This window comes from Sinohyriopsis cumingii, chromosome 8 (genome assembly GCF_028554795.1).
Source record: "Sinohyriopsis cumingii isolate HCF-2022 chromosome 8, ASM2855479v2, whole genome shotgun sequence".
Classification (NCBI taxonomy): Eukaryota; Metazoa; Mollusca; class Bivalvia; order Unionida; family Unionidae; genus Sinohyriopsis; species Sinohyriopsis cumingii.
In genome coordinates this window covers 64444143-64470773 of record NC_142968.1, presented here as the reverse complement: position 1 = coordinate 64470773, position 26631 = coordinate 64444143, and the positions used below count along the sequence as shown (strand labels likewise).

The 26631-nt window shown below is 35.7% G+C and overlaps 1 protein-coding gene across 5 annotated transcripts in view; it reads left to right on the top strand.

Annotated features, from left to right (window-relative positions):
* LOC149793692 (hormone-sensitive lipase-like) overlaps positions 1-26532 on the top strand; it is a 42439-nt gene extending 15907 nt beyond the window's left edge. The window contains exons 5-10 of one of the 5 annotated variants that reach the window (XR_016422873.1): positions 2127-2240; positions 4102-4246; positions 6667-6885; positions 13972-15335; positions 16442-18645; positions 18710-26532. Coding sequence is in view for 2 of the 5 variants with exons in the window: in XM_089967672.1 (XP_089823798.1) it covers positions 2127-2240; positions 4102-4246; positions 6667-6885; positions 13972-15335; positions 16442-16633 (2034 nt within the window). In the remaining 3 variants the exon portion in view is untranslated. Of the gene's footprint in view, positions 1-2126; positions 2241-4101; positions 4247-6666; positions 6886-13971; positions 15336-16441 lie in introns of all 5 variants that reach the window. The other 4 variants (XR_016422872.1, XR_016422874.1, XM_089967672.1 and 1 more) reach the window with 4 other exon arrangements.
* The last annotated feature ends 99 nt before the right edge of the window (positions 26533-26631 follow it).

Here is a 26631-nt window from a genome sequence, read left to right as displayed (position 1 = left end):
AATGTAGCTTTCTTAGCTCAAGTTCTTTGTTGTTTTTCAAGGTCAATGAAAAGAGACTGATTCATTTGAGTAATGCAGGGTATTTGAGTGATGAAAGTTGCATTTATTGCCCTCAGTGTTTTTAATTAGAAATTAATTGTAGCAGTTATTATGAAAAACTTTACCCAGTTATTGTTAGTACTTTATATCACTGAGTGGTCTAAGCTTGTCAGTAGTATCCTGTGGGTTGATGGTTCTTTCTAGGGTATCCCTTGGTTTTTTTTCTCCATGTAATATACTGTTAGGTATCCTAGCATGTATTGAAAAATGTGCTAAACCCCAGAAAACTGAACATATTTTGATCATACGTTGAGGAGGCCATTGTAGAATCTGCGTGTTATTGATGCTTTTTTTAAAATCTGTTACAGTTTTAAAACTTGTTGCTAGGACATAATATTTAATTATTTCATTACTAAAGAAAATTTGCCTGACCTCCTGAAAAATATTGACTGCCTTGCTGACGTCTTTTTATGGTTGGCAAGTCTGATATGGAATAAAGCAATTTCACACTGAGCTGGTATAACTCCAATGGCAAGTTAAGTGCCATAAAGCAGTATTTTACTGTATATATTTACTGTATATATTCACTTATAAGTTGATTCAAGCTACAAACAAAAAAGATCCTGATCTGGCATAGCATAATACACCCGAGTGTGTGTGTTGTTTGTTCTACTGATTACTTGTAACAAACTGTACTGCCAGCACATTATGCAACTGCAGATCTGGGTCTGTGCAGTTTGCAGTTGCACTCATCTTATAAATGAATATATATGGTAATAGTTCAAACCTTCGAGTATACATTTAAATGCCATAGAGCAGTTAAGGTTTAATTGCTCTAACCTTTGAGTAAATGATGTCCGTAAACCCAAATCAGTGTTCCTGTTTTTTTAATCACACATGTAGATGGCATTTTACTTGCTTTATAGCTGAGTCCACTGCAAACAACATAGATCCAGATCCACCATTTCATAATGTGGAGGCAGATAAGGGTCTATGTTGTTTTTGTTATATTGATTACGCCTAACAAGCTGCCATCAGTTCTGGGTCATAGTAGTTTGCAGTGGGACTTTGGCTTAAAAGTGATTTATATATGTTAGTCATTGTGAAATTCAAACATGTGAATGTGTGCCTGTTTTAAAGTTGAGGAATGTTTTCACAAGTAGCCTTATTTAGATGAAGTGGTATACACTCTTCTGAAAAAGTTGCTTTGGAAGGGGTCAGTCTCTCCCAAAGGAGGACTGTATGGTAGAAATGTACTTTCTTAAGTGCAGGATAAGATGGCCTCTCATTAGGGATAGCCTCTCTTGACAAGGGCATTGTAAGAGGATATCAATGTAGATCTGCATAATTTCCACTTTGTTTTAATGCATAGATGAGATCTAAACATGACTGGGATTGTGTATATGAAGATGTGGCGGTATTTATGTCATGTATATTATGTATATGTTGGTATTTATATGTCATATAACATTAATTCAGACAGAACTAGGGTTGGGTATATGAAGATGTGTTGATATGTATATGTCATATAACGTTAATTCAGACAGAACTGGGGTTGTGTATATGAAGATGTGTTGATATGTATATGTCATATAACATTAATTCAGACAGAACTAGGGTTGGGTATATGAAGATTGGTATTTATATCATATAACATTGATCAAGTCATAGGGTTGTGTATATTATGTATATGTTGGTATTTATATGTCATATAACATTAATTCAGACAGAACTAGGGTTGTGTATATGAAGATTGGTATTTATATCATATAACATTGATCAAGTCATAGGGTTGTGTATATTACATATATGTTGGTATTTATATGTCATATAAGATTAATTCAGACAGAACTAAAGCAGAATCACTTTTTTTCTTGATTCATTCTTGGTAGAGCTTGATATGCTTGGTTTTTTAGAAATTTAATTTAACATATGAATCAGCAGTTGTGATTAAAATGAATAATTAAAATTCCTTTTAATTAAAACTGTAGATTCATATGTTAAATTAAATTTACAGGAAACAACAGTAAAAACCTCAAAATCACAATATACAGCTACAACTGTTGATTGATATGTTAAATTTACAGGAGACAACAGTAAAGACCTCAAAATCACAGACACAGATAGGACCACCATCCCCAGCGTTACTGTTCCACTGTCATGGTGGGGGCTTTGTTGCTCAGTCTTCTAAATCACATGAGGTAGGAGTTAGTCTGGAGGAAGATTGAATGGATGGGAGTAATTTTAGAAAAGGTGTTGAATTATTCTGCCAATTAAATGTTGGTTTACTTATAGAGTTGCTATTTATAGGAAATCATTGTATGAGTTTTAAATATTACATCAGTATGTATATACAATAATTTAGGTTTATTCGGTATTTTTGGAAAGTCATCTGTATGTTGTCTGTTAGGTTTATTCGGTATTTTTGGAAAGGCATCTGTATGTTGTCTGTTAGGTTTATTCGGTATTTTTGGAAAGTCATCTGTATGTTGTCTGTTAGGTTTATTCGGTATTTTTGCAAAGTCATCTTGTCTGTTAGGTTTATTCTGTATTTTTGCAAAGTCATCTGTATGTTGTCTGTTAGGTTTATTCGGTATTTTTGGAAAGTCATCTGTATGTTGTCTGTTAGGTTTATTCGGTATTTTTGGAAAGTCATCTGTATGTTGTCTGTTAGGTTTATTCGGTATTTTTGGAAAGTCATCTTGTCTGTTAGGTTTATTCTGTATTTTTGCAAAGTCATCTGTATGTTGTCTGTTAGGTTTATTCGGTATTTTTGGAAAGTCATCTGTATGTTGTCTGTTAGGTTTATTCAGTATTTTTGGAAAGTCATCTGTATGTTGTCTGTTAGGTTTATTCGGTATTTTTGGAAAGTCATCTGTATGTTGTCTGTTAGGTTTATTCTGTATTTTTGGAAAGTCATCTGTATGTTGTCTGTTAGGTTTATTTGGTATTTTTGGAAAGTCATCTGTATGTTGTCTGTTAGGTTTATTCGGTATTTTTGGAAAGTCATCTGTATGTTGTCTGTGGTGTCATCCTTTAAATGAAGCTGCTTCATTGTCAGAAAAAACTATTAAAAAAGATAATACGAAATTCAGAGAGTGTGAAAAGAACAATTATTATCAATTAACATTCCTTTTCAAATATTTCTTGACCATATTTGTAATTTAATTGAAATTATATTGATAGCTTTTAATTAAAGGCTTGATAAATGTTTTTAGTATAATTGCATTTAAAAGTACCTACCGTATATACTTGTTTACATGTATACGTTGAGTTCAGGTACAAACAGCACAGACCTAGATCTGCAGCACAATTTGTTACCATTAGAACAAACATAGACCCAGATCTGCTGGTGCATTATATAATGGTAGATCAGGGTCTATATTGTTTGTCATGAGACTTCACTTATATGTGAACATGTATTGTACTTCATTATCTCATGAACCTGTATACAGCGTAGCACGTATAATCTGTTCATCAATGGAGAGCAGAAATATAGTCTAGAGCTGACATGACTGAACATAAAGAAATGTGAGCATCAATGAATTTTTCAGCAGTAATGGGCTTAGATCCTGAACGAGTGAGTTGATGGGAGGGTGGGTGATTTCTGGGTAGGTTTCAGCTGTCAGTTATCTCACATAAGGCATGCTAGAATTATCTACCATGTAGTACCATATGCACTCGCTTATAAGTCAGGTAAAACTGTAAGCAACAAAGTTCCTGATTTGCCATAGAATAATGATCCAGAAGGTTAGAGTCAGTGTTTTTTATTCTACTGATTGCTTCTAACAAACTGCATAGACTGAGATATGCCAATGAATTATGTAGTGTCAGATCTGGGTCTTTGCACTTTGCAGTTGTGCTTATGTTATAAGCAAGTAAATACTGTATTCTAGAATTGAAAGATACTGACTTATTAACATAAATATGTATGTGACTTTTGACAAAAAAGATGTGCATTTATTAAGGCACATATGGTAGTTGATGTTTATGCTTACCTGGATGAAAGAACAGAATTGAATATAAAGCTACATTATTAAATTTTTTTGTTATTTGTTTCAGAATTACCTGCGACAGTGGACCTGGGATCTGCAAGCTCCTATTTTGAGTGTAGATTATGCTCTGGCCCCAGAGTTTCCTTTTCCAAGAGCCTTGGAGGAGTGCTTTTATGCTTATGCCTGGGCCTTGAAAAATCACAAGAAACTAGGTTATAAAGACTTCCTTAGACTTTTTTTTATTGAATGGGCTTGATAATGATAAAGATCCACACTTGTTAAAGAGGCAATCTTGTATCTGAGTGACTGAGGTTGTTATCACTCCGGAAGTCATATTTTTTATCCAGTTTGATTAATCTCAAAATATATGCTTATATAATAAAGATCTTGGACAGTTTAATTAATTAGCAAGATCCATGCATATTAATGAAGTGAACTTGCATGGGTTAGGCTAAGCTAGGGTACCACTCTGGAACCTATACAGTATTTGATCAGACTTGGAATGTGGGCTAGTATCTTCAGAATCTTCGATGAGTTTGGTAATGATCCAGATCTATATGCAATAATGAGGTAATCTTGCATCTGATTGGCTAAGTTTCTTATCACTATGGAAACAATATTTTTGATCTGACTGAACATATGCCTATGTGATTGATATCTTTTATGAGATTTTTAGTGTCCTTTTTCCATGCATATTGATGAGGTGATCTTACATGCTGAGCTTGTTACCTCTCTAGAGGCAGGCTGTATTTCTGATCTTATTTTTATAAGTCGTCAAATATATGCTTATGTCATCAAGATCTTGGATAATTTCATTAATGAGTTCCATGCATGTGAATGAGGTGATCTTGCATTTGATTGGCAGCTGCTCTAATGGGCTAATGGTTAGAGTGTCTGCCTCGGATGTTGCAGGTCATTGGTTCGATCCCCGGCAGAGTCATACCAAAGACTTACAAAATGGTACAAACAGCTGCCTCGCTTGGCACTCAGCATTAAGAGGTTATTGTTAGGACTGGTCGGCCAAGTGTCAGGATAATGTGACTGGGTGGGACATCATGCCACATGTCTGCGGCATGATGCCCAAGTGCTAGACATCACTATAAACTGCCACACTGCAGACATTGTAGCGATATGACTGAAAAATTGTTAAAAGCTATGTTAAAATTCCAAATCACTCACACACACACATTTGATTGGCTGTGCTTGATTCCAGTCAAGAGCCATAATTTGGATCTTTTTTATGAATACTATTTTTGAGCAAGATCCATCTATATTTTGAGGTATTTGCATGAGAATGGCTGAACTTGATGTAACCTTGATGACTCTTTGTGATCATATATTTATCAAACATAGTAAATGTGTTGTCAAGATATACAGTGATGTAACATGTTTTATGGTGAGTAAGATCTCTTATTGTTGTAATTTTGAACATGATTATCTGAGCTTCTGATCAATTTAATGACTGTATTTTAGTCAAAATGTTTAGTTAATTGGCTGATATTGTCAAGATTATTTATATTATTAGCAATACCAAGCATTGCACATTGAGCTTGGGCTTTTTTGTCACATGTCCCCCAAATACTGACCCTGTGCACCCCCTTTGGTATGACTTTTCATGGGAACATATTAAAAAAATATGGCTTCTACTGTACATTAGTGGATGTCCATCCATGTTTATGGTGGTGCACGAATTATGCTAATGTTGCAAATGGTGATAAAAAAACTAAGATGGCAGTGAGTATATATTTTAAAAGACTATCAACCCAGCTCATCATCATGCTGTTGGTGTCGCAGATTGGTAACCCAGCTCATCATCACACTATTGGTGTCACAGATTGGTAACTCAGCTCATCATTACACTGTTGGTGTCTCAGATTGAAAACCCAGCTCATCATCACACTATAGGTGTTACATATTGGTAACCCAGCTCATCATCATGGTGTTGATGTCACAGATTGGTAACCCAGCTTATCATCATGCTGTTGACGTCACAGATTGGTAACCCATCTCATCATCATGCTCTTGATGTCACATATTGGTAACCCAGCTCATCATCACACTATTGGTGTCACATATTGGTATCCCAGCTTATCATCATGCTGTTGATGTCACAGATTGGTAACCCATCTCATCATCATGCTCTTGATGTCACAGATTGGTAACCCAGTTCATCATCACACTATTGGTGTCACAGATTTTTAACCCCACTCATCATCACACTATTGGTGTCATAGAGTGGTAACCGAGCTCATTATCACACTATTGATGTCACAGATTGGTAACCCAGCTCATCATTACACTGTTGGTGTCAAAGATTTTTAACCCCACTCATCGTCACACTATTGGTGTCATAGAGTGGTAACCGAGCTCATCATCACACTATTATTGTCACAGATTGGTAACCCAGCTCATCATCACACTGTTGGTGTAACATATAGATTGCTAACCCAGTTCATAATTAAACTTTACATTTTTCATTTAAAAATAGTAGCTGTTTTATCAATTGCAATTAGTATTTACCAGCAAATTGAACAAAATTAAATTTTCCTAACTTCATTAGCTCAACAGATATTAGCAAAAGTAAAACTCATTTATTACATAGAATAATCTTGAGCTTTCTTTCTCCACACAGGGTGGACAGGGGAGAAGATATGTATTGCTGGTGACAGTGCTGGAGGAAACCTGGCTCTCTGCACAGCTTTAATGGCTGTGAATTATGGCATCAGAATTCCTGATGGAATCATGGTGGCCTACCCAGTCGTCCTGGTTCAGTATACACCCTCCCCTGCTCGTCTCCTGTCCATGATTGATCCTCTTTTGCCAGTGGGGATACTTACTCGCTGTCTTGCTGGTTTGTAACTGATACCTTCTAAAGTTTGTATGCAATGTATGCACTCACCCCCACCCCACCCCATCCAAAAAAGGAAATTATGGAGGATGTTTATCTTGCTGCATCATGTACTTCTGTATACCCCTTGTGACTGTGCATCACAAATTTTGTTTCTAGTGTTTTTAAGGACCTAATGGATTGAAAAAATATGCTAGGAGGCTTAATATCAGGGAAACGTAGTTTAAATTCTGTTGCTGCTTGGGACCCAAAATGACTTAGAAGATTACCACCACCTAAGGAATTTACTTTCTGCTCATTAGTAACTTTTGATGGTTGTCATGGATTGCAGTTTGGTATAAAGCTTAAGTTTAAGAAAACCTAGATCATTTGTTTTGTTACCTTATTCTACTATAAAAAGTTTATTCATCTATGGCCATTGTTTAACTGATTTTTAATGAATCAGTATTTCTTTAATTGTACCATAATTATCTGGGAACAGGAGAGGTGGGCATCTGAGTTTATGAACATGTATTAGTCCCCTTGTAGCTTTTAGTTATTTCATTCTGAGATATGTATTAAATTATTTTTAAAAAGAAATATAAGCATAATATTTTTAGAATAACATTTTAGTATTGAGAGTCAAGTTCACAAATTAACTCTCAGGTTAAAAGTCGCTCTCATTTTCCAGAGGAAAATTATAGATCAGTAAACTGTTATCTAAAATTGTTTATTTCAGTTGACTTTTCTTCCAATCTCTTTGTTTCCATGTGCTGCTAAAGCCATGATTGACTTTGCATGGAGGTTTATAAAAACATTTATCACATGATATTATTTGTATAATATAACATTTTATTTACCCAATAAACACATTACAGCCATGTAGACATAATGTGCAAGATATCATAATTTGTAGATACGCAGGCATTGTACCAAGTAATGTTTCAGGATCAAAGCAGGTGCACATTTTGTTCTTTGTAGTTTGTGACTCCTTGCAGGTCATTCTAAAGTCGTTAGTAAGAAAGGTTATTCAAGGAACAAAATATATCAAGCACAATCAGAAATAAACATTTTACTTTCATATTTCTGAAATTGTCAAATTTTTATCAAAAATACATATTGTCAAATTTTTCATTGTTCATTTATATTCAGAGAGCCATAGCAAGGTTGTTCACGTGAGTTACAATATTCATAGAAGGTACATTCTTGTTCTTGATTTCATGTGGACTGTTATTTGCTTTGGAAAGAAACAATATACTGTACATGTTACTGAATGGTCGACTGTACATCATTCCTTGCACACATGCAAATGTAGCACGTTTACTGATTGGTCTGGTGTACATCATTCCTAGCACACATGCAAATTAGCACACATGCAAATGTAACATGTTTACTGATTGGTCTACAATACATGTACATCATTCCTAACATATGTGTAAATTCCTAGGACATGTGCAAGTGAAACATGTTTACTGATTGGTCTGCTGAACGTCATTCTTAGCACACATGCAAATGTAACATGTTTACTGATTGGTCTGCTGTACATCATCCCTAGCACGCATGCAAACATAACATGTTTTCTGATTGGTCTAACTTAAGATTTTGTAGCAGGAAATTCTTTGATGCACGATAAACATTCTGACAACTCTAAGATGTTATGAGACTGTCTGTGACATAGTACCATGGAAAATTATAAATTCTTCTTTTCTTTGAGAAAATTCTCCTAAGTGTGTTTGAATGTGAATAACAGTCTTTTGTTTGAGGATTTTAGAATATTAATGGTGGTTTTACTTTTGCAAATATCTGTTGAGATGTCACCAGTAAAACCCATTTTGCAACATTGACTGCCATTATTGGCTCAGATCCTTGAACACAAGAACATTAAATACACAACTTTTTCATGAATTTGTCAAATTCAGCACATTTGTAAAATTATATTTTTGCTTTTGACTGATCATCTTTATTGTATCATATACCTAATTCAGGGCTTGAAATCAGGATTTTGTTTTCACTAAATGACAGAATCACCAAAATAGTTTTTTTTACTGATCCTGTTAAATTCAAACCAAAGCCAGTTCAGTTTCTAATTCAGCATGTATTGTTCCTTAGATCAACTCTAAGCAATAATAACTATATTTCACAAACAAGACTCATGAATGAAGTACCCAATGCACTTCTACATGTTTACAATTGTTGCAGCACAATGCATTCAGTGTTTATCAAGACTAATATAAATATTAAAACATATTGGTAACATTCTTAAATTGTTTTGTTGAGTCAGCGAACATTTCTGAATGGTAAATACTAGTCTGAGACCTATAACTTTTGTATTAATCAGTAATGAATCAGTGCTTGTGTGCAGTACACCTGGGGGGCCAAGCAGTCTAAAGCACTCTCCTTTACCAATCACTGCTGTCTAACCTCTGTCCGCATGGGTCTGTGTCTTGGTTAATGTGGTTATGTGAGGAAGCTTGCCAGTAGTAGGTTGGTGGTTCTTACTGGAGTTTCCCCAGGTTGGTCCTACACCAGTTATATGACAGAATAGCAGATAATCATTTATTTCACTTTCATTGGTAAAATCATTAACCATAGAATGGTAGAGTAGCAAACTTTTCATTTAATTTAATTGGCAAAGTCATTAACCATAGGATTAACATTAGTTTGATCAGCAGAATCACTAACTATCACAAATAGTAGATTTGCATTTATTTAAAGCCCTGCTTAATATTATGCATTGATAGTTTTTGAAAATGTTTGTTTCTCCACAGAATTCATGAAAAGTTTGTGTTCATGGTAGAGCTGTTTGATTTTACAGTAAATGTTTTTTTTTTAAATCTTCAACAGACCATTTCTAAAAGGTTAAAAATCATGAGGAACTTTACAACAAAACATGTATCAGTCATCTGAGTGACATTACATATTACCATGTAGCAATTTCACACATGCTTGGCCTGTTCAGTTTCTAACATGGACTTTTGGCTGAAAAACCCAAACATACTTCAGTCAAGAAAACAGCATGAATAAAGAAGTGAAGTGATTTTTTTTGGTACTTTTAGAAAAAGTTATTTTAACTCCACAGTATTGATATATTTTAAGTTCTGTAGTTTTCCTCAAGGCTGTAATCATGTAGAGTGTTTTATGAAGTATCCTATACAGTCAAACCTGATGTAGTGACCACACTCAAACAGCAACCACCTGTCTATATTAATGTTTGCTTTTTGTTCCCCTCCAGTTTGTCTGTATAGCTTACAGCTACCATTAGCCTATGTAGCCAATGAGTGCTGAGTACAGTACAGTGATAGGCTGTCATATGTAGCCACTGACTGCTGAGTACAATGATAATCTGTCATATGTAGCCACTGACTGTTGAGTGCAATGGTAGGATGTCCTGTGTAGCCACTGACTGTTGAGTACAGTGATAGGCTGTCATATGTAGCCACTGACTGCTGAGTACAATGATAGGCTGTCATATGGAGCCACTGACTGCTGAGTACAATGATAGGATGTCCTGTGTTGACACTGACTGCTGAGTTCAAAGATAGGCTGTCATATGGAGCCACTAACTGCTGAGTACAATGATAGGCTGTCATATGGAGCCACTGACTTCTGAGTACAATGATTTACTGTCATATGTAGCCACTGACTGCTGAGTACAATGATATTCTGTCATACGAAGAGTGTTGGCTACTATTTATGTCATATGAGATGTCTCAGTGACTCTAATCTAATTACATTTCTTCATTTTGGTATATTTTTCTTTTGCTTTTCCTTTCTTTCAGTTTTCTCAACCATTCTGCTTATTCTTCATCCAGACTTTCAATGATCCCTAATGACTTGTATACAAAGACCAGCTGTCAATCAGGAAAAATCTTTTTGGTTCTAGTCTACCTATTTTTCAACACATTCACATTTTTTTCTTTCAATTTTCTCTACCTCTATATATATATCTTCCATCTTTCAAAATTACTTGTAGGCCCCTGGTGGCTAAGTGATCACCTTTACTGATCACTGTTATCTCACCTGTTTTTTTTACATGGGTTTGAGTCTCTAGCTCAGCATGTGATAAAGCTTGCCAATAACTTCCCATGGGTCAGTGGTTCTTGCCTGAGTTTTCCTGGTTCCTCCTCCACCAGTTATATATACTGTTCCGGTGGCCTAGTGGTTAGAGCATCCACCTTGGGTGCAGGAGATTGTGGGTTCAATCCCCGGCAGAGTCATACCAAAGACTTACAAAAATGATGCTAATAGCTGCCTTGCTTAGCGCTCAGCATTATGAGGTTAGTGTTAGAACTGGCTGGTCTGGTGTCGGGATAATGTGACTGGGTGGGACATCATGCTACATGTCTGTGACATGATGCCACAGTGATGGGCATCATGATAAACTGCCACATTGCAGACATTATAGCGATATGACTGAAAAATTGTTTAAAGCTATGTTAAAAATCCAAACCGCGCACACACCCACACCAGTTATACTGGCTGCCATGTATAGCCTATCATGCATTGAAAAATGGCATTAAACCCAAAACAACAACAACAAATAACTTGTATATAAAGACCAACTGTCTGTTAAGAACACTTTAGCTAGTACTATAATTGGTCATTTTAGATTGGTTTGACTGGACAAATTAGATCGTACATAGGTCTGTTAAAGAACTAATTTGTGCACAGTAAGAATTGTTTAGATTAATAGCACTGTACTGGATGGTACATTATCATTATTATTTTTATTTGCAAGTAGCTGTTGTCACACCATATATGCCTTAATGGAGCAATCAACTTTTTGTGCAAGCCTTATTTCTCATTGTTCATTTTAAGAAAGTGAAAGGTTATCAGTAAATGTACAGGCTTTTAGTGCTGGCTTTTCAACATGTAGTAAGTATATTTGTTTTCCTTTTGAGTATTTTGATATCATATAATGAGTTTTGCTTTTTGAAGAGTTTCCGTAAGTTCATTTTGTTATTTCTAGTTTTCTTTAACCCATTTTATCCTGTTTACCAATTTCAACTGCAGTACCTAATTCTTGAGAAGCTGTTCTAATACACTTTGGTGAAACGGGGCATCATACAGCAGCAGGGGGATTTTTTTCTAAGCAAGTTTTTTCCAGATTAAATCATCCCAGAGTAACTCAAAGTAATGTTGTGCATTGGCTTCTTCTGAGTGTTGAACAGTTGCCCCTTCTGTCAATTTAAATTGTGGCTGCAACTGAGGTGAAAAATCATCTTGGACCCATTCCTCAGGAAAGCCTTCAAAATCAGCTTCTTTCTCCAAATCACTGACAAAAAGTGCATGAAGCCATGCATCATCCCTTTCATCAACTTGATTCAATTGTAACTCATCATTTAAGTCAATATTATCATCAAATCGTCAACTTCAGTGTCGTTACCCATGCTATCAACATCTATGTTTACATTTGATTTGTTGTCCATCATTTTACCGATCGATTTTTCCAGCCAACAATTTCTTTTCCAACCACGTTTTCTTAAATTTCACTGCACATGCGTGCTTTAACCATTTCCTGTGTTGGTGAAGAAGTACACAAATATTTGTAATGTATAATACATGTTTCTAGAGACACTCCACACATACATAGTAGAGTATGACCGTAGTCGTATTCAGGATGAAATGGGTTAAAGTATATGCTACATACAACACTGTTACACTGATAATTATTGAATAATAATAATTATAGGTAATATATGTAATTAAAGTGAGCAAAGAATGATTGATGAACATATAATCTTCAAAATTAAACAATACCTCAGATTTGAACTTAAATAGTTTGCTAGTTAATGTCACATTTATGACAGAATTTTCTTCCACGCTGACCAGAAATCTGTCTCAGGGAGAAACGTGTTCCAAAGTATTTTTACATTTTACCTATCTGGAAACATTACTTGTATTAGGATTATTAGCTTTTATAGTCAGAGTTAGAAAGTTTTTATATGAGTAATCAGAAATATGAAAGAGTTAACTTGAATGATGGTCAATCATTGACATTGAAACATTTTTAAGAAAACTATTTAATAAAGAAATTATGCATGCATAATTCAGACTTTGCAACAAATGGAACCATATTTGTCATGTTCTGATATCCTTTCTAGTAAAATCTTACATGAATTTATGGTTTGTTTTTCATTTTTGCAGGTAGATGGAATTACAGCTGGTAATGAATTATTATAGAACTCTAATTCAGCAAACATGCTTAAGCAGTTTTTGCATCAAAAGAGAAAATTATGTTGTTTTTAAATCATAGAAAGTTTTCTAGGTCAGAATGAGATAAATGGTTCTGATGAATTTCTGTCTGGACAGTCATGATCAATTTATGCTGATCTGTAGGTAGCTTTCGTATTTGTTGTTTCGAGATTTGCTCTGGGTTTAGAAGACACTGTCTCACATGAAGCTAAGTTTGTTCCTGGATTAGAAGACACTCTCTTACATGAAGCTGTAAAATTTATTCCGGGTTTAGAAAACACCACCTGACATGAAACTGTGAGACTTGTTCAGGATTTAGAAATCACCATCTCATACGAAGCAGGGAGATTTGTTAAGGATTTAGGATGCACATAAAGTTGTGAGATTTGTTCAGGGTTTAAAAAATGTCATCTTTCATGAAACTGATATTTGAACAGGGTTTAGAAGACATCATCTCACATAAAGCTGTGAGATTTTTTTAATGGTTTAGAAGATACCATCTCACATCATCTGGAGATTTGTTCAGGTTTTGGAAGACCATAACACAGGAAGCTGTAATGTTTGTATAGGGCTTAGAAGACACTAACTGACATGAAGCTGTGCAATTTGTTCAGGGTTTAGAAGATATCATCTCATAGGAGACTACCCACTGCAAAAGCAACATGAAGGTCTTCATAATATATATGGTACATTATTATTCTCTTGAGAGAAGAATGGAGAAAATGTAGCAATAAAAAGGTCAGCACAGAAAATTGGTCTGGGTTTAATCCACCTGTTTTAATCATACAGACCCCCCCATTCTCATTCATTGTGAAAATCCACAAATTTCACTGTTTCGAGCATTGCAGAGAAGTTATAGTGCAAAATATATGCAGTTTCTCTTTCACTACATTAACATTGGTCTTTATTTTTCAGCCTATTCTGGCATTGCTACCGATTTCTCCAGTGCCCTTGCCAAACAAATTCCCTACAGTGCCCCACATGATGAGAGCTGGGATGTAATAAGTAAAGAGGAGTTAACTCAGGAAGAACCATCACAAGAGAATAAAGATAATATTTTACACACAGCAGCTGTGAAAGAAGATTCTAGTGAAATATCTCCAGAAGTTCATACCAAATTGAAACGTCTAGGAGGCTTCAAGAAACACAAAAAACATCCATATAAGACAAATGACTGCAAAGATATGGAAAGTCCTTCTCTTGTATTCAACTCATCACAAAGCACAGATTTGACCAGCTCCATGGAAGACAGCAGCAGTTCCATGCCAAAAGGGATACAGACTGTTGAGGACTTAAGTTCGTCAGGCAGCACTGCACAGGTGAAAGCGATGGATACAAGTGTCAGTGTGACAACCAAAGCACACGAGTCACAGGATAATATATCAGGCCATAATGACATGACATGTAATACTGCTGGTGTCATTACAGAAACCAGTACATCCACTGAGATGCCATTTACCAATCCAGGATCTAACTTTGAAATTCAGCACGGGTCACGTATAGAACAGAATTTGGACAGTGGTCCAGATGTTGAAGGGCAAGTGATTCATTCTTCTCAGTCAATACATGTGAAATGTTATAACTCAGCAGTTCCTTCTATGGCAGGACATATAAGTCAGATGACTGAAAAAGATTTGTTTTGTCAGACTGGTTCTGTCTTGGCTGATAATAAGATATGTATTTGTGATACCCAAAAAATAGAACTTACAAGGCTGATGACTTCGTCAGATACCTCTGATAGTGGCATCCATGATGACATGGAGAATAGTCAGGAAAAAGAACCTGACTTGAGCTCTACATATACCTGTAATGAAGACATACAGGTGGACAATGATTCTTTTACAGAAACATTTGACTTTAGTCCAGATGACGGGGACCAGCAGCTCCAGACATCCACTGACCAAAGCAACGTGCCAGAACAAAGTGATATCAGTTTTTTACAGACGAATATGCCACTATGTTCTTCACCGAATGACTTGCCATTATGTTCTTCCACAACCGCAAATCTTGATAAACAAGAACAGCAGATAGATAAAAATTCTTTTGAAGGACTTAAGTTTAGTTTTTCTGATGGACGCCAAACAGTACTTCCGAGACAAACTTCAAGCACTGATCTGCAGCCAAAGAAGTTCTACCCAAAGTCTTTCCCCATGGAACGGCAGATTGTCCAAAGTCCAATCAAGCTTTTTCAGCGTCTTCCAATTGCAAAAAACCCTTACATGTCTCCCATACTTGCTCCTGATGATCTCTTGCAGGGTCTTCCCAAGACATTCATTGTGGTGAGCAACTCTTTTTAACAATGGTATTTATTTGTCTAGAATTGCAACAGTAGTGAAATAGTTTGCACATGCTGTCACAGTTCAGATGTTTAGATTGTATGGTTTTAATATTGGGGAAAAACCCAGAGAATCCTGACATTGATCATGGGTATGAGGTCAGGTACGTTTCAAACCTTGGAACTTTAGATCTAACCCAAGACTGAAAGATTGCAAAAGTGACCATGTAAGGGCAGCTTCAGGAAAACATACCTGTGTCCTAAGGAAGGTACTAGCAGCATGGAATAGTCACCCATAGATGCATTTTAGAATTTTACATTATTGTCATATAAGTTCTTTGAGTAATCCAAGTACTCTGGTTTTTATTTTTGTAAAAACACTATTTTTCCCAGAGCACTGTGTACATTTTAATGGGACAGCCCTATCCAAGCAGCTTTTATGTTGGTGCAGTGATTATCAAAGTTTTTCACAAAATTGATACTGTCCTTTGTATGAAAAGTTCATTTGAAGGAGAAAAATGTTCCTGTTGGAGCCAGTTTGATCAAACTATTTTAGCCATTTTCAGTAGAACTTTTCTCAAATTAAATCTGTAAATGGATTCATAAAATGCAGCAGTAGAGTTTTAGAAGTCTGAGGAGATTGTCGGTTTTTATTTTATATATATATATATATATATATATATATATATATATATATATATATATATATATATATATATATATATATATATATATATATATATATATATATATATATATTGTACCGGAAGGATTGTTTGCTGTGATGTTGTTTAACAGCTCAGTTATGGATTTCAGTAAGAACAAGACAGTTCAGTCCAACATTTCCATTATGTTTGATTTGTTAGATTGGCAATCATCAATCATGGAGAGTACTATAGTACTATAGCTAATTCTGCAAGCAGTCATAAATGGCAAATACCTTAACAAGGCTACCAAGAAATAAGGAAAACAAATGTCCCATGAGGGTGACTAGTTAGACATTTTGACTTGTATATTTGGTAGCATCATATATAACCTTATTGTGTCACTGAATATTATCACATTTAGTGCATGTCATAAATCAATAGTATATCATGATTTCCATTTCAGGCTTGCCATTTTGATCCCCTTTTGGATGATTCCATTACATTTGCCAAGAAGCTTAGAAATATGGGGAAGATGGTAGATCTACAAGTTGTTGACTTACCCCATGGCTTTCTTAGCTTCACACAGGCTAGCAAGGAGGCTCAGCTTGCAGCTGACAAGTGTGTCGCCAAAATCAAGGCTGTCTTTCAAAATTGATGTCAGCAGAGAGTATCTATGGCCATATGAAATGTACCTTTTGAAGACATTGTATAGCATATAATGACTTAGTTAAACATTTAATGACATTGTTTATTATAGAATAACTGGTTACAGTGTATCAAATTCAAGCCATTCATTCAAACTGAAAGGTGATAATGGGCTTTAATAGACATGTGATATGTATACTTCTAAAATATTATACTAATCTTTAGCTTAATATCATCACATGAAATCAGACCTGCTTTAAAAGTTGCCTTCATCTAGCAGCCACTTTCTGGCTTTCTCAAGTCCTGTAGAAAAAAATTATTTTTGATGTAAACCCCAGTTAAGTAACAACCTCATCTTAGAATCCACTGTGCACACTTCCTAGTGGTGACTGTTTAGGAGAATAAAGTATGACTATATATGATAACCGCCAAAAATCCCATCATTCATACTATTGCACTATACATGATACAGCCAAAAATCCCATCATTCATACTATTGCATTAAATATGATACTGCCAAAAATTCCATCATTCATACTATTGCACTATATATGATACCTCCAAAAATCACATCATTCATACTATTGCACTATATATGATACCGCCAAAAATCACATCATTCATACTATTGCATTAAATATGATACTGCCAAAAATCCCATCATTCATACTATTGCACTATATATGATACCGCCAAAAATCACATCATTCATACTATTGCACTATATATGATACCGCCAAAAATCGCATCATTCATACTATTGCACTATACATGATACCGCCAAAAATTCCATCATTCATACTATTGCACTATATATGATACCGCCAAAAATCACATCATTCATACTGTTTCACTAAAAATGATTCTGCCAAAAATCCCATGATTCATACTATTGCACTATATATGATATCTGCAGAAGTCATGATTCATACTATTACAATATATATATCGGGGTCTCAAACACAAGGCCTGCCAGGACGTATCTGTGGCCTGCAGAATTATTGGCTTCACAAGGTGTTATGAGAGATAATAAAGGTGGTGCAGCTACTGGACCATTGCAAATGCCCTCATGCAGCCCTCAGGGTGGTTTGAGTTTGAGACCCCTGCTATATATGATACCTCCAAAAATCGCATCATTCATATTATTGCACTATATATGATACCTCCAAAAATCACATCATTCATACTATTACACTGTGTATGATACCTCCAAAAGTCACATCATTCATACTACTACACTGTATATGATACCTCCAAGTCACATCATTCATACTACTACACTATATATAAGACCTCCAAAAGTCACATAATTCATACTACTACACTATGTATAGAGTTTCTGTATCAAATATATACCGTAGCAAAGTAAAAAGCTTGTTGATCGGGTGCAGTATATACTTAAAAGCTTTCATTTTAGTTGATTTAATATACATCAGTATTTTGTTCTGTTGTTTATGGTTCTGTCGGATATTTAACAATCATGATTTGATGTGCCTATTTTTTTACTGCTATTATTCATATTAGAGAAGGATTTTGCTATTATTCACATTAAGGAAGGAGTCAGCTATTATTCACATTAGGGAAGGAGTCAGTTGTTATTCACATTAGGGAAGGAGTCAGTTGTTATTCACATTAGGGAAGGAGTCAGCTATTATTCACATTAGGGAAGGAGTCAGCTATTATTCACATTAGGGAAGGAGTCAGTTATTATTCACATTAGGGAAGGAGTCAGTTATTATTCACATTAGGGAAGGAGTCTGCCATTACAACATATTTTCACATTAGGGAAGGAGTCTGCCATTACATATTATCATATTAGGGAAGGTGTCTGCTATTATTCACATTAGGGAAGGAGTCTGCCATTACAACATATTTTCACATATGGGAAAGAGTCTGCCATTACATATTATCTTATTAGGGAAGGTGTCTGCTATTATTCACATTAGGGAAGGAGTCTGCCATTACAACATATTTTCACATATGGGAAAGAGTCTGCCATTACATATTATCATATTAGGGAAGGTGTCTGCTATTATTCACATTAGGGAAGGAGTCTGCCATTACAACATATTTTCACATAGGGAAGGAGTCTGCCATTACATATTATCATATTAGGGAAGGTGTCTGCTATTATTCACATTAGGGAAGGAATCTGCCATTACAACATATTTTCACATATGGGAAAGAGTCTGCCATTACATATTATCTTATTAGGGAAGGTGTCTGCTATTATTCACATTAGGGAAGGAGTCTGCCATTACATATTATCATATTAGGGAAGGAGTCTGCCATTATGTATTATCACATTATTAGGAAATGAACCTGATATTACATATTTTCATAGCAGGGAAGGAGTCTGCCATTACAAATCTTTTTCTAGTTTTAATAAGAATAGCACTGATATTGCCAATTTCAGTTAGATATTTTTTGCTGCTATTTATTTGTCAAAATAAACAATTTGTTACTACCTTTGATATGCTTCTCATTCAGATGTTATTGAGGCATCTGTTCAGATATTGCTTTTTATTTGTGAAGCTGATCATGCGTACATAATTTTCTTAAGGAAACATTCGTACACATTAGAAAAAAATAATAATTTTCTATCGTGCAAATAAAAATGTACAAAGTATGACTTTTTTAACAAGTGCATAAAGTAAATGTTTCTTAAGAATGCATAATATGCCTTTTATAACAAATGCACAGGGTGTGCTGATTCTAACAAATGCACAGGGTGTGCTGATTCTAACAAATGCACTGCTTTTTAGAAAGTGTCTTTAGTAATACAGACAGCTGGACTACTACTGCCTCACAAATCCAGAACTTTTAGCTAAAATAACTAAAAGTTATCTGCCCACCTAGGTGGCAGATATTGGGATTGGCTGCAAAATCTGTGAATATCTCAGTTACTACTTTTGCTGATGCTGAGAAGCATGCTCTCACCATGAGAGATTTTGCACATAATGGAGACAAATCAACAGATGACTTTCCAGTTATGAAATGCAGGAACTCCACATGGTCAGAGAGAGCCCTGGCCCCTGTGTCACCACAGGACTGTTCATTGCTAGAGATACCTTTAGCCCATGCCTTCTTGTGGTTCTAGTCTACAGCGCTTGATAATAAACGGGGAGAGAACAAACAAAACAAATTATCCTTTTATTGTTAGATGATCTGGTCATGTGCATCAGACCTCCCATATCCCATCCCATCATTATGACATCGATGACATCCTCCGTACAAATATGCCCTATTTCTGTTTAAGCCAGCCTAAGCCTACTCCAAGGGATCTTCAGTTACAAACACCGTAACACTATAAGTTCCCGGAACTCATTCTGTTGTCTAGTCTGTCAAACCCATTGTATGGCCTCCCTACACTCTCCATTGATGATGCTAAACATTGTACCTACCACCTGTCAATTCTCTCGACCCTTGGTACAATAGACAGGACTCTGTAATTGAAAATCACCATTTCTTCTTCAGGGACCCATGAGTTTTGTCAGCGGCAGTTCTCAACACTTTTTGTGGCTCCTTCATTTAGGAGAAAAGAGACAGTAAACAACGATGGTGATGCTTGCTCTCAGGCTGCTTCTTTACTTCTTGATTTCACTATGTTGTGGGAAGACTCCGCTTTCAGAGTTTGAAGTTTTCTGCCTTTTGCCTCTCGAGTTCTGTTTGCTTCCTCCTGCTTTATCAACAACCTGAACTAGAGCTCCAGCATCTGTTGATCTTATTACAAAAAAAGGAAGAATCCAACTTCCAATAACTTGCCAGATTCCAAAACTTTTTGAATTGTTTAAAATCATCAATTACAAGAGACGGGGACATCAGTAGCATCATCCCTCTTTTTCTCTTGTAACACCTTCCATCAAGTTTTTGTTGGCAGTTCTACTGTTGACATACACCAGCCTTTCTTTTGGAAACCCCAACAATTGACTGGGACATAGCAGCTTTGGATGACAAAACCATACTCAGTTTATATGGATCAAAGGTCTGTCAAGTACATTCACCAGTTGGTCTGCAGTTTAGTAGCCATCGGCTCTATATTGGATTGGGTATTGATGGTTTTCTTTTAACAGAAGGAATAGAGCTTGTCACCTCTTACTCTGAATTTCATGGTATGTAAATGGAAGTCATTCTTTTGAACAGATCTGCGTAACTTACTTTAACCAATCCTGTCACAACACATGCATATTTACAGTTGACAGAATGAGAGGCACTGCTCTCCACCTCCACATTCCTTAAGTATCATCATAAGGCACAGCTACGATCGCAACCCTTCTCCTCTAATCAATGTTTTTATAGCCAGATCAATGAAGTATGTAAAGAAGCCACTCAGGAGACAAATTTTCCTGCCCCTCTACAGAAACACCAATGCAGGGACGTTTCAGGGAAACCAACAAAGGAACCAAGGGACACAACTTGAACACAAACCTCTGACCAGTTGTCTTATCATAGTTCCTCACATCAAAACTAAAGTTCTCACAAGAACCAAAAGTGGACAAAGACAGGGAAGTGGTGATAGCTTATACCAGAGTTTCTCTACACGACTGACTGCCTCCATCTGTCAAAAATAATTTCTTTGCTGCTGAGTAGGATAAGATTTGTCACAGTGATCATTGGACCTGAAAGTGGTTTCTGAGGGATTCTGCATCACTTTCAAAACACCTCTGTCCAGAGTCCCATAGTTACAAACATTCCATCAGACCCATTCAAAGCCACCACCATGCAGCAAGAAATTAATGACCATCTTCAGAAAAGGGCAGTAGAAATCGTTTGAAATAATAAGTTCTCTAGGATGTCATTTTTTTGTTAAGTGCCCTCAATCAATTCATTCATGCTCCATGGTTCTGGATGGAAACATCATGACACATTTCGAATGCCACTCAAGAGGGATGACTTCACAGTCAGAATGGACTTAAAAGACATATCTTCACATGTTCCTTATTCACAGAGCTCCAGGATCTTCCTGTGATTCAGCTTATCTTGTTCCCATTTGGACAAAACATCAATCCCTGGGTTTTCACTTGCCTGATGAACCATGTTATGGCTCATGTCCGTCTCCAAGGTGGTGACATCAAGTTACCTGGACAACATCCAGCAGAAACAGGTGAGTTCTTAATTAGAACATGATCTGAGTTTCCATGCCAAGAAGGACCAGTCCAACCTAGTACCATCTCAACAGTTTGTTCATCTAGGCATGGAATTCAACACACAGGTACACAGTATGTCTCCTTTGAGAATGGGCACTGAAAGTCGGACCATGGTGGCTTTATTACTCGAGAGGGAATCTCCTTATTGGAATTTCTTTGCTTTCTAAACTTGCTCAGTGCAGCAGCTGTCATCCTTGCCTTCATATGCACCCATTATAGATAATTCCTTTATCCCAATAAGAGGCCAAAAGTTTGCCCATGTAACTGACCTCTTCCTATTTGTACAGTCAAGGTACCATCTGCAGACCTAGACTGACCTAACTTGGCTTTTAGTGGGTATACCACTGCAAGTACAACTGCCCAAGATCAGTATGTACGAAAGCAAAGCAAGAACAAAAAACAGGGGGCACACCTACTACCACCTTTTTGGGTAGCCAGTGGAGTGAGGTCTTCTCAGGACCGGCATCTACATATCAATATCCATGAGATGGAGGCCATTTTGAAAGCATTCCTTTGGTGGCTGGAATTTTTTACTGGAAAGGGAGTCCTTATTCTAACTCTACAGTGGTGACTTATCTCAAACGTCAAGGTGGAACCAAGCCCTCAGTCCTTTGTGTACTGGTGCTGGACTTTCTAAAGTGGTGTCATCAACATCCACTATTTTATCCAGCTCATCAATCAATAAATACAGTATTTGATTCAACTCATTGATCACTATTTGATCCAGCTCATTTATCAATATTTTATCCAACTCAATAAATACAGTATTTGATCCAGCTCATTGATCACTATTTGATCCAGCTCATTTATCAGTATTTTATCCAACTCAATAAATACAGTATTTGATCCAGCTCATTTATCAATATTTTATCCAGCTCATTTATCAGTATTTTATCCAACTCAATAAATACAATATTTGATCCAGCTCATTTATCAATATTTTATCCAGCTCATTTATCAGTATTTTATCCAATTCAATAAATACAGTATTTGATCCAACTCATTTATCAATATTTTATCCAACTCAATAAATACAGTATTTGATCCAACTCATTTATCAATATTTTATCCAACTCCTCAATCAGTAAATATGGTATTTGATCCAGCTCGTCTATCTTTGAATAAATGTGGTATTTTGATCCAGCTCATTTATCAATCTTTTATCCAACTCAATAAATACAGTATTTGATCCAACTCATTGATCACTATTTGATCCAGCTCATTTATCAATATTTTATCCAACTCAGTAAATACAGTATTTGATCCAGCTCATTTATCAATATTTTATCCAACTCAATACAGTATTTGATCCAACTCATTGATCACTATTTGATCCAGCTCATTTATCAATATTTTATCCAACTCGATAAATACAGTATTTGATCCAGCTCATTTATCAATATTTTATCCAACTCCTCAGTCAATAAGTATGGTATTTGATCCATCTCCTCTATCTTTGAATAAATGTGGTATTTTGGTCCAGCTCATCTATCAATGTTTGATCCAGCTTATCTCTCTTGGAATAAATGTGGTATTTGATCCTGCTCCTCTGTCTTTAAATAAATGTGGTATTTGATCCAGTTCCTCAATCTTTGAATAAATACATTATTTAATCCAGCTCATCTATGGGTGTTTATAGACATTTGTACTGTACTGTACATACCTCTCATATAAATGGTGTAAGAATCTGAATGACTTTGATGAATATGGCGATCATAATCATAATCTTCTGCAAAGCAAATATTTTACAAAATTTATCCCTCCTGCCACCCCCACCTCCACACCGACCTGAAAGAGCTGCCTTGTTTAACCATTGTATTCCAACAGTGCTCCAGTACACTGTTCAACCTAAAAAGACAAAGGTGGGGTCAAATGGTCTGAATTTGCATGAGTATGTAGTTTTCTTAGGACTCAACAAGAGTTTAACTTTTTGATTAAGGATAGATGTTGAGTGGAGAGGGTGTGGGCAGGTGTTGGATGGATAGCTAGAATATGAGCTGAACATATTTGCTTTATTGTTTGCTTTATTGTAGAACTGTATTCAGGTAATGGTGATAAGGTTGAAGGATTTTGTTGTACATGTCTTAAATTTAGTCTCAGATTTTGTTTTAAAAAGTATTATTATCATTATACGTTAAAGAATAATAGTATCTTTAACAAAAGCTTAATATTCTGTTTCTCTTTTCTTCTCCTTGTATGGAAACCATAAATTGCAGTTTAGATATGACCTTTAACTTTAGTGTTTTCTGATATAATGATCTATATTTAGAGATCCTATTTGTGACTAGAATTTTGGATAAGACATTTAACTTTTGAGTTTTCTAATGTTTGTTATAAGATAGCCAATCCATGACTAGAACAATTCAGTTGTTTGAAATGATTCTGGCATGGATTTCAGTACAATTATGGCAGCCATTTTGGGTTAGTTACTTTTAAAGGCAGGTGCTGGCCCAGTAGTTGGCAAAACCAAACACACCTCACAGCCTGCATTTAGTCTGGAACATCCCATTGATTATAGATTTGTCCAGCATGGTTGTGATCCATGTCATAGCTTTTCTTATAGACTATTGCAAACATGGTACAGTCCCTCCATGGCAAGCTTTTCTAAGTTATTACTTTGTGAGTACATTGTATAACTGATTTTATTTAGGTGCTTAGTACTGGAACAAAAGTTATAAACACATGATTATTGTTTAAGAATTTGGTATTGGGTTATTTACCATCAACTATTTTTCAAACTCAAATTAACTGAAATTTATCTTTCACGTTGATCAAAAATTGATTGTATATATTGATCACTTTAGCATTCCACCATGAAAATGAACATTTTGTTTTATTAAATTTGTTTTTGGAATGGAACAAGAATTAGTTTCATCTCTCAGAACTTGTGTATGTTCTTATGCATGTATGACAGTATGTCTTTACATCAATTAATGAGTTGTTGTTTTTAACCAATTCCATTCATGACAGAGTATTCAGACTTGGCAGGTGACTTTTTTTGCAGGATATAGATTTATTGTAACATTTCCATATTTCTGTTCACCTATGTTACCAGGAAATAGCATAAAGGTGCAAAAGACATGGAATGCTCTTTATTCTGTTATATTTTTCCTTTTCATTGTGTTACAGTTCCTAAATTATTCAAAATATATAATGAAATTAATGTGATGTTCACAGCTGGCATCAGGAGCCGGGGATCAGATGGTCCAAAATGGGGACTAGAGATGGGATATCATCAAGATGTGCTGTTATGGAATATGTCAGTTCAGGGATTTTTTAAAATATTTACACATTGAATTTATGTTAATCATCTCATTTACCTCTGGAACCCAAGGTCAGGGGTCAGAATGTAAAAATAACATGATATTGCTTAACCACATTGTCATGGGAATGAAATTGAATGTTTTTGAGATCTTTGTAAATGTAACTGAAATTTTATTTTCAAGTATTTTAGACTCAGTAATGACATAAAAATGAGATGTATTTTTGTATTAAATTCTTTCCATATTTGAGTAAGACATCATTCTCCTACCATACCCACACCCCAACTCACCTTGATATTCAGAGGATGCTTAATATAAGGTCATCTGTTGAGGAAGATTTTTAGTTTACTTTTTCTTACACAACTTGAGATGTTGTTGTTGTTATTGTTGTCTTCGTAGGGTTTAACGCCATTTTTCAGCTCACGATAGGCTATACATGGTGGCCAGTCTTAATGGTGGAGGAAGAACCCAGGAAAACCCTGGAAAGAACCACCGACCCACAAGAAGCTCTGGCAAACTTTCTCACGTATCCACATTAGCTGAATCCGAGACTCGAACCCACGCAGACAGAGGTGAGATGGCAGTGATCCATAACGAAGAGCACTTTAGACCACTCGGCCACTTGGGGCCCCAACTTGAGATGTATACCGGTAAAGTGTAATGTCACTTTTGTGCCTTCTTTTTCACCCCAGAGGTCCTTGAGGATGAGTGGGTTGGGCTTACAAGTGGTAAAACAACAGAGCATCTCCACATCATGTCATCATGGGTGGGAAATCAGCAATTTTTTATACCTTTCATTTTAACATTGAAATAATGTTAATCCTGGACAACTTACAAAATAGTAAAAGACAGGGCTGTAAAAGAGCCAAACTATTTGCTTTGGTGCTATATATAAATGGGTTTGATGAGCTACAATACTGAGGTATGTTGTTTACCCTAACCTTGAATTTGGAGTCACAGAAGGAAGGCACATCATGTAGCTAATTGAGTTTTGGTTCTAGCATCTGCATAACCGTTCAGGAGTAGGGTGAAAGTGGGGGTTTGTGATGGGGAGGAGAAGATGTTCGGTCTGTGATTGCAAGCGATCAAAGAAGCACTAATTTAAATTGCTTTCAGTAAGAACAAAGTTTTCAAAGAGCCGGTTATTGCAATGGCATGTTATCAACCTTCCTCTATTTTATAAACTGTATAAAAAATCTTACTGTATTTATTCTGATTCTATTGCTATATTTTGAGATGATATTTAACACTTCTAGAATATGCTTAAGAAATATTTTTCATTTAACCAAATGTATTTGCAGTTGTGATGCATGTATTTTCATACAGAACTGTGATATTTTAGAGATATGGTCACACAAACTTTATCTTCTGTGTACTATTTTTACACTGGTCATTCTGTAGCTTCCAACACTGATCACTGCTTGTGCTGAGTTGTCAAAACCAAAAATAATATATTTATTAAATAAAACATAGAAGGATAATAAAGTCTGCAGATACAATGCATTGTATTCTTTTCAGTCAACATAAATACTGTTTTGTCTTGTAAAATATGAATGTCCTACCATCCTTTTTTAACCATGAAGTATAACGGGTATGCA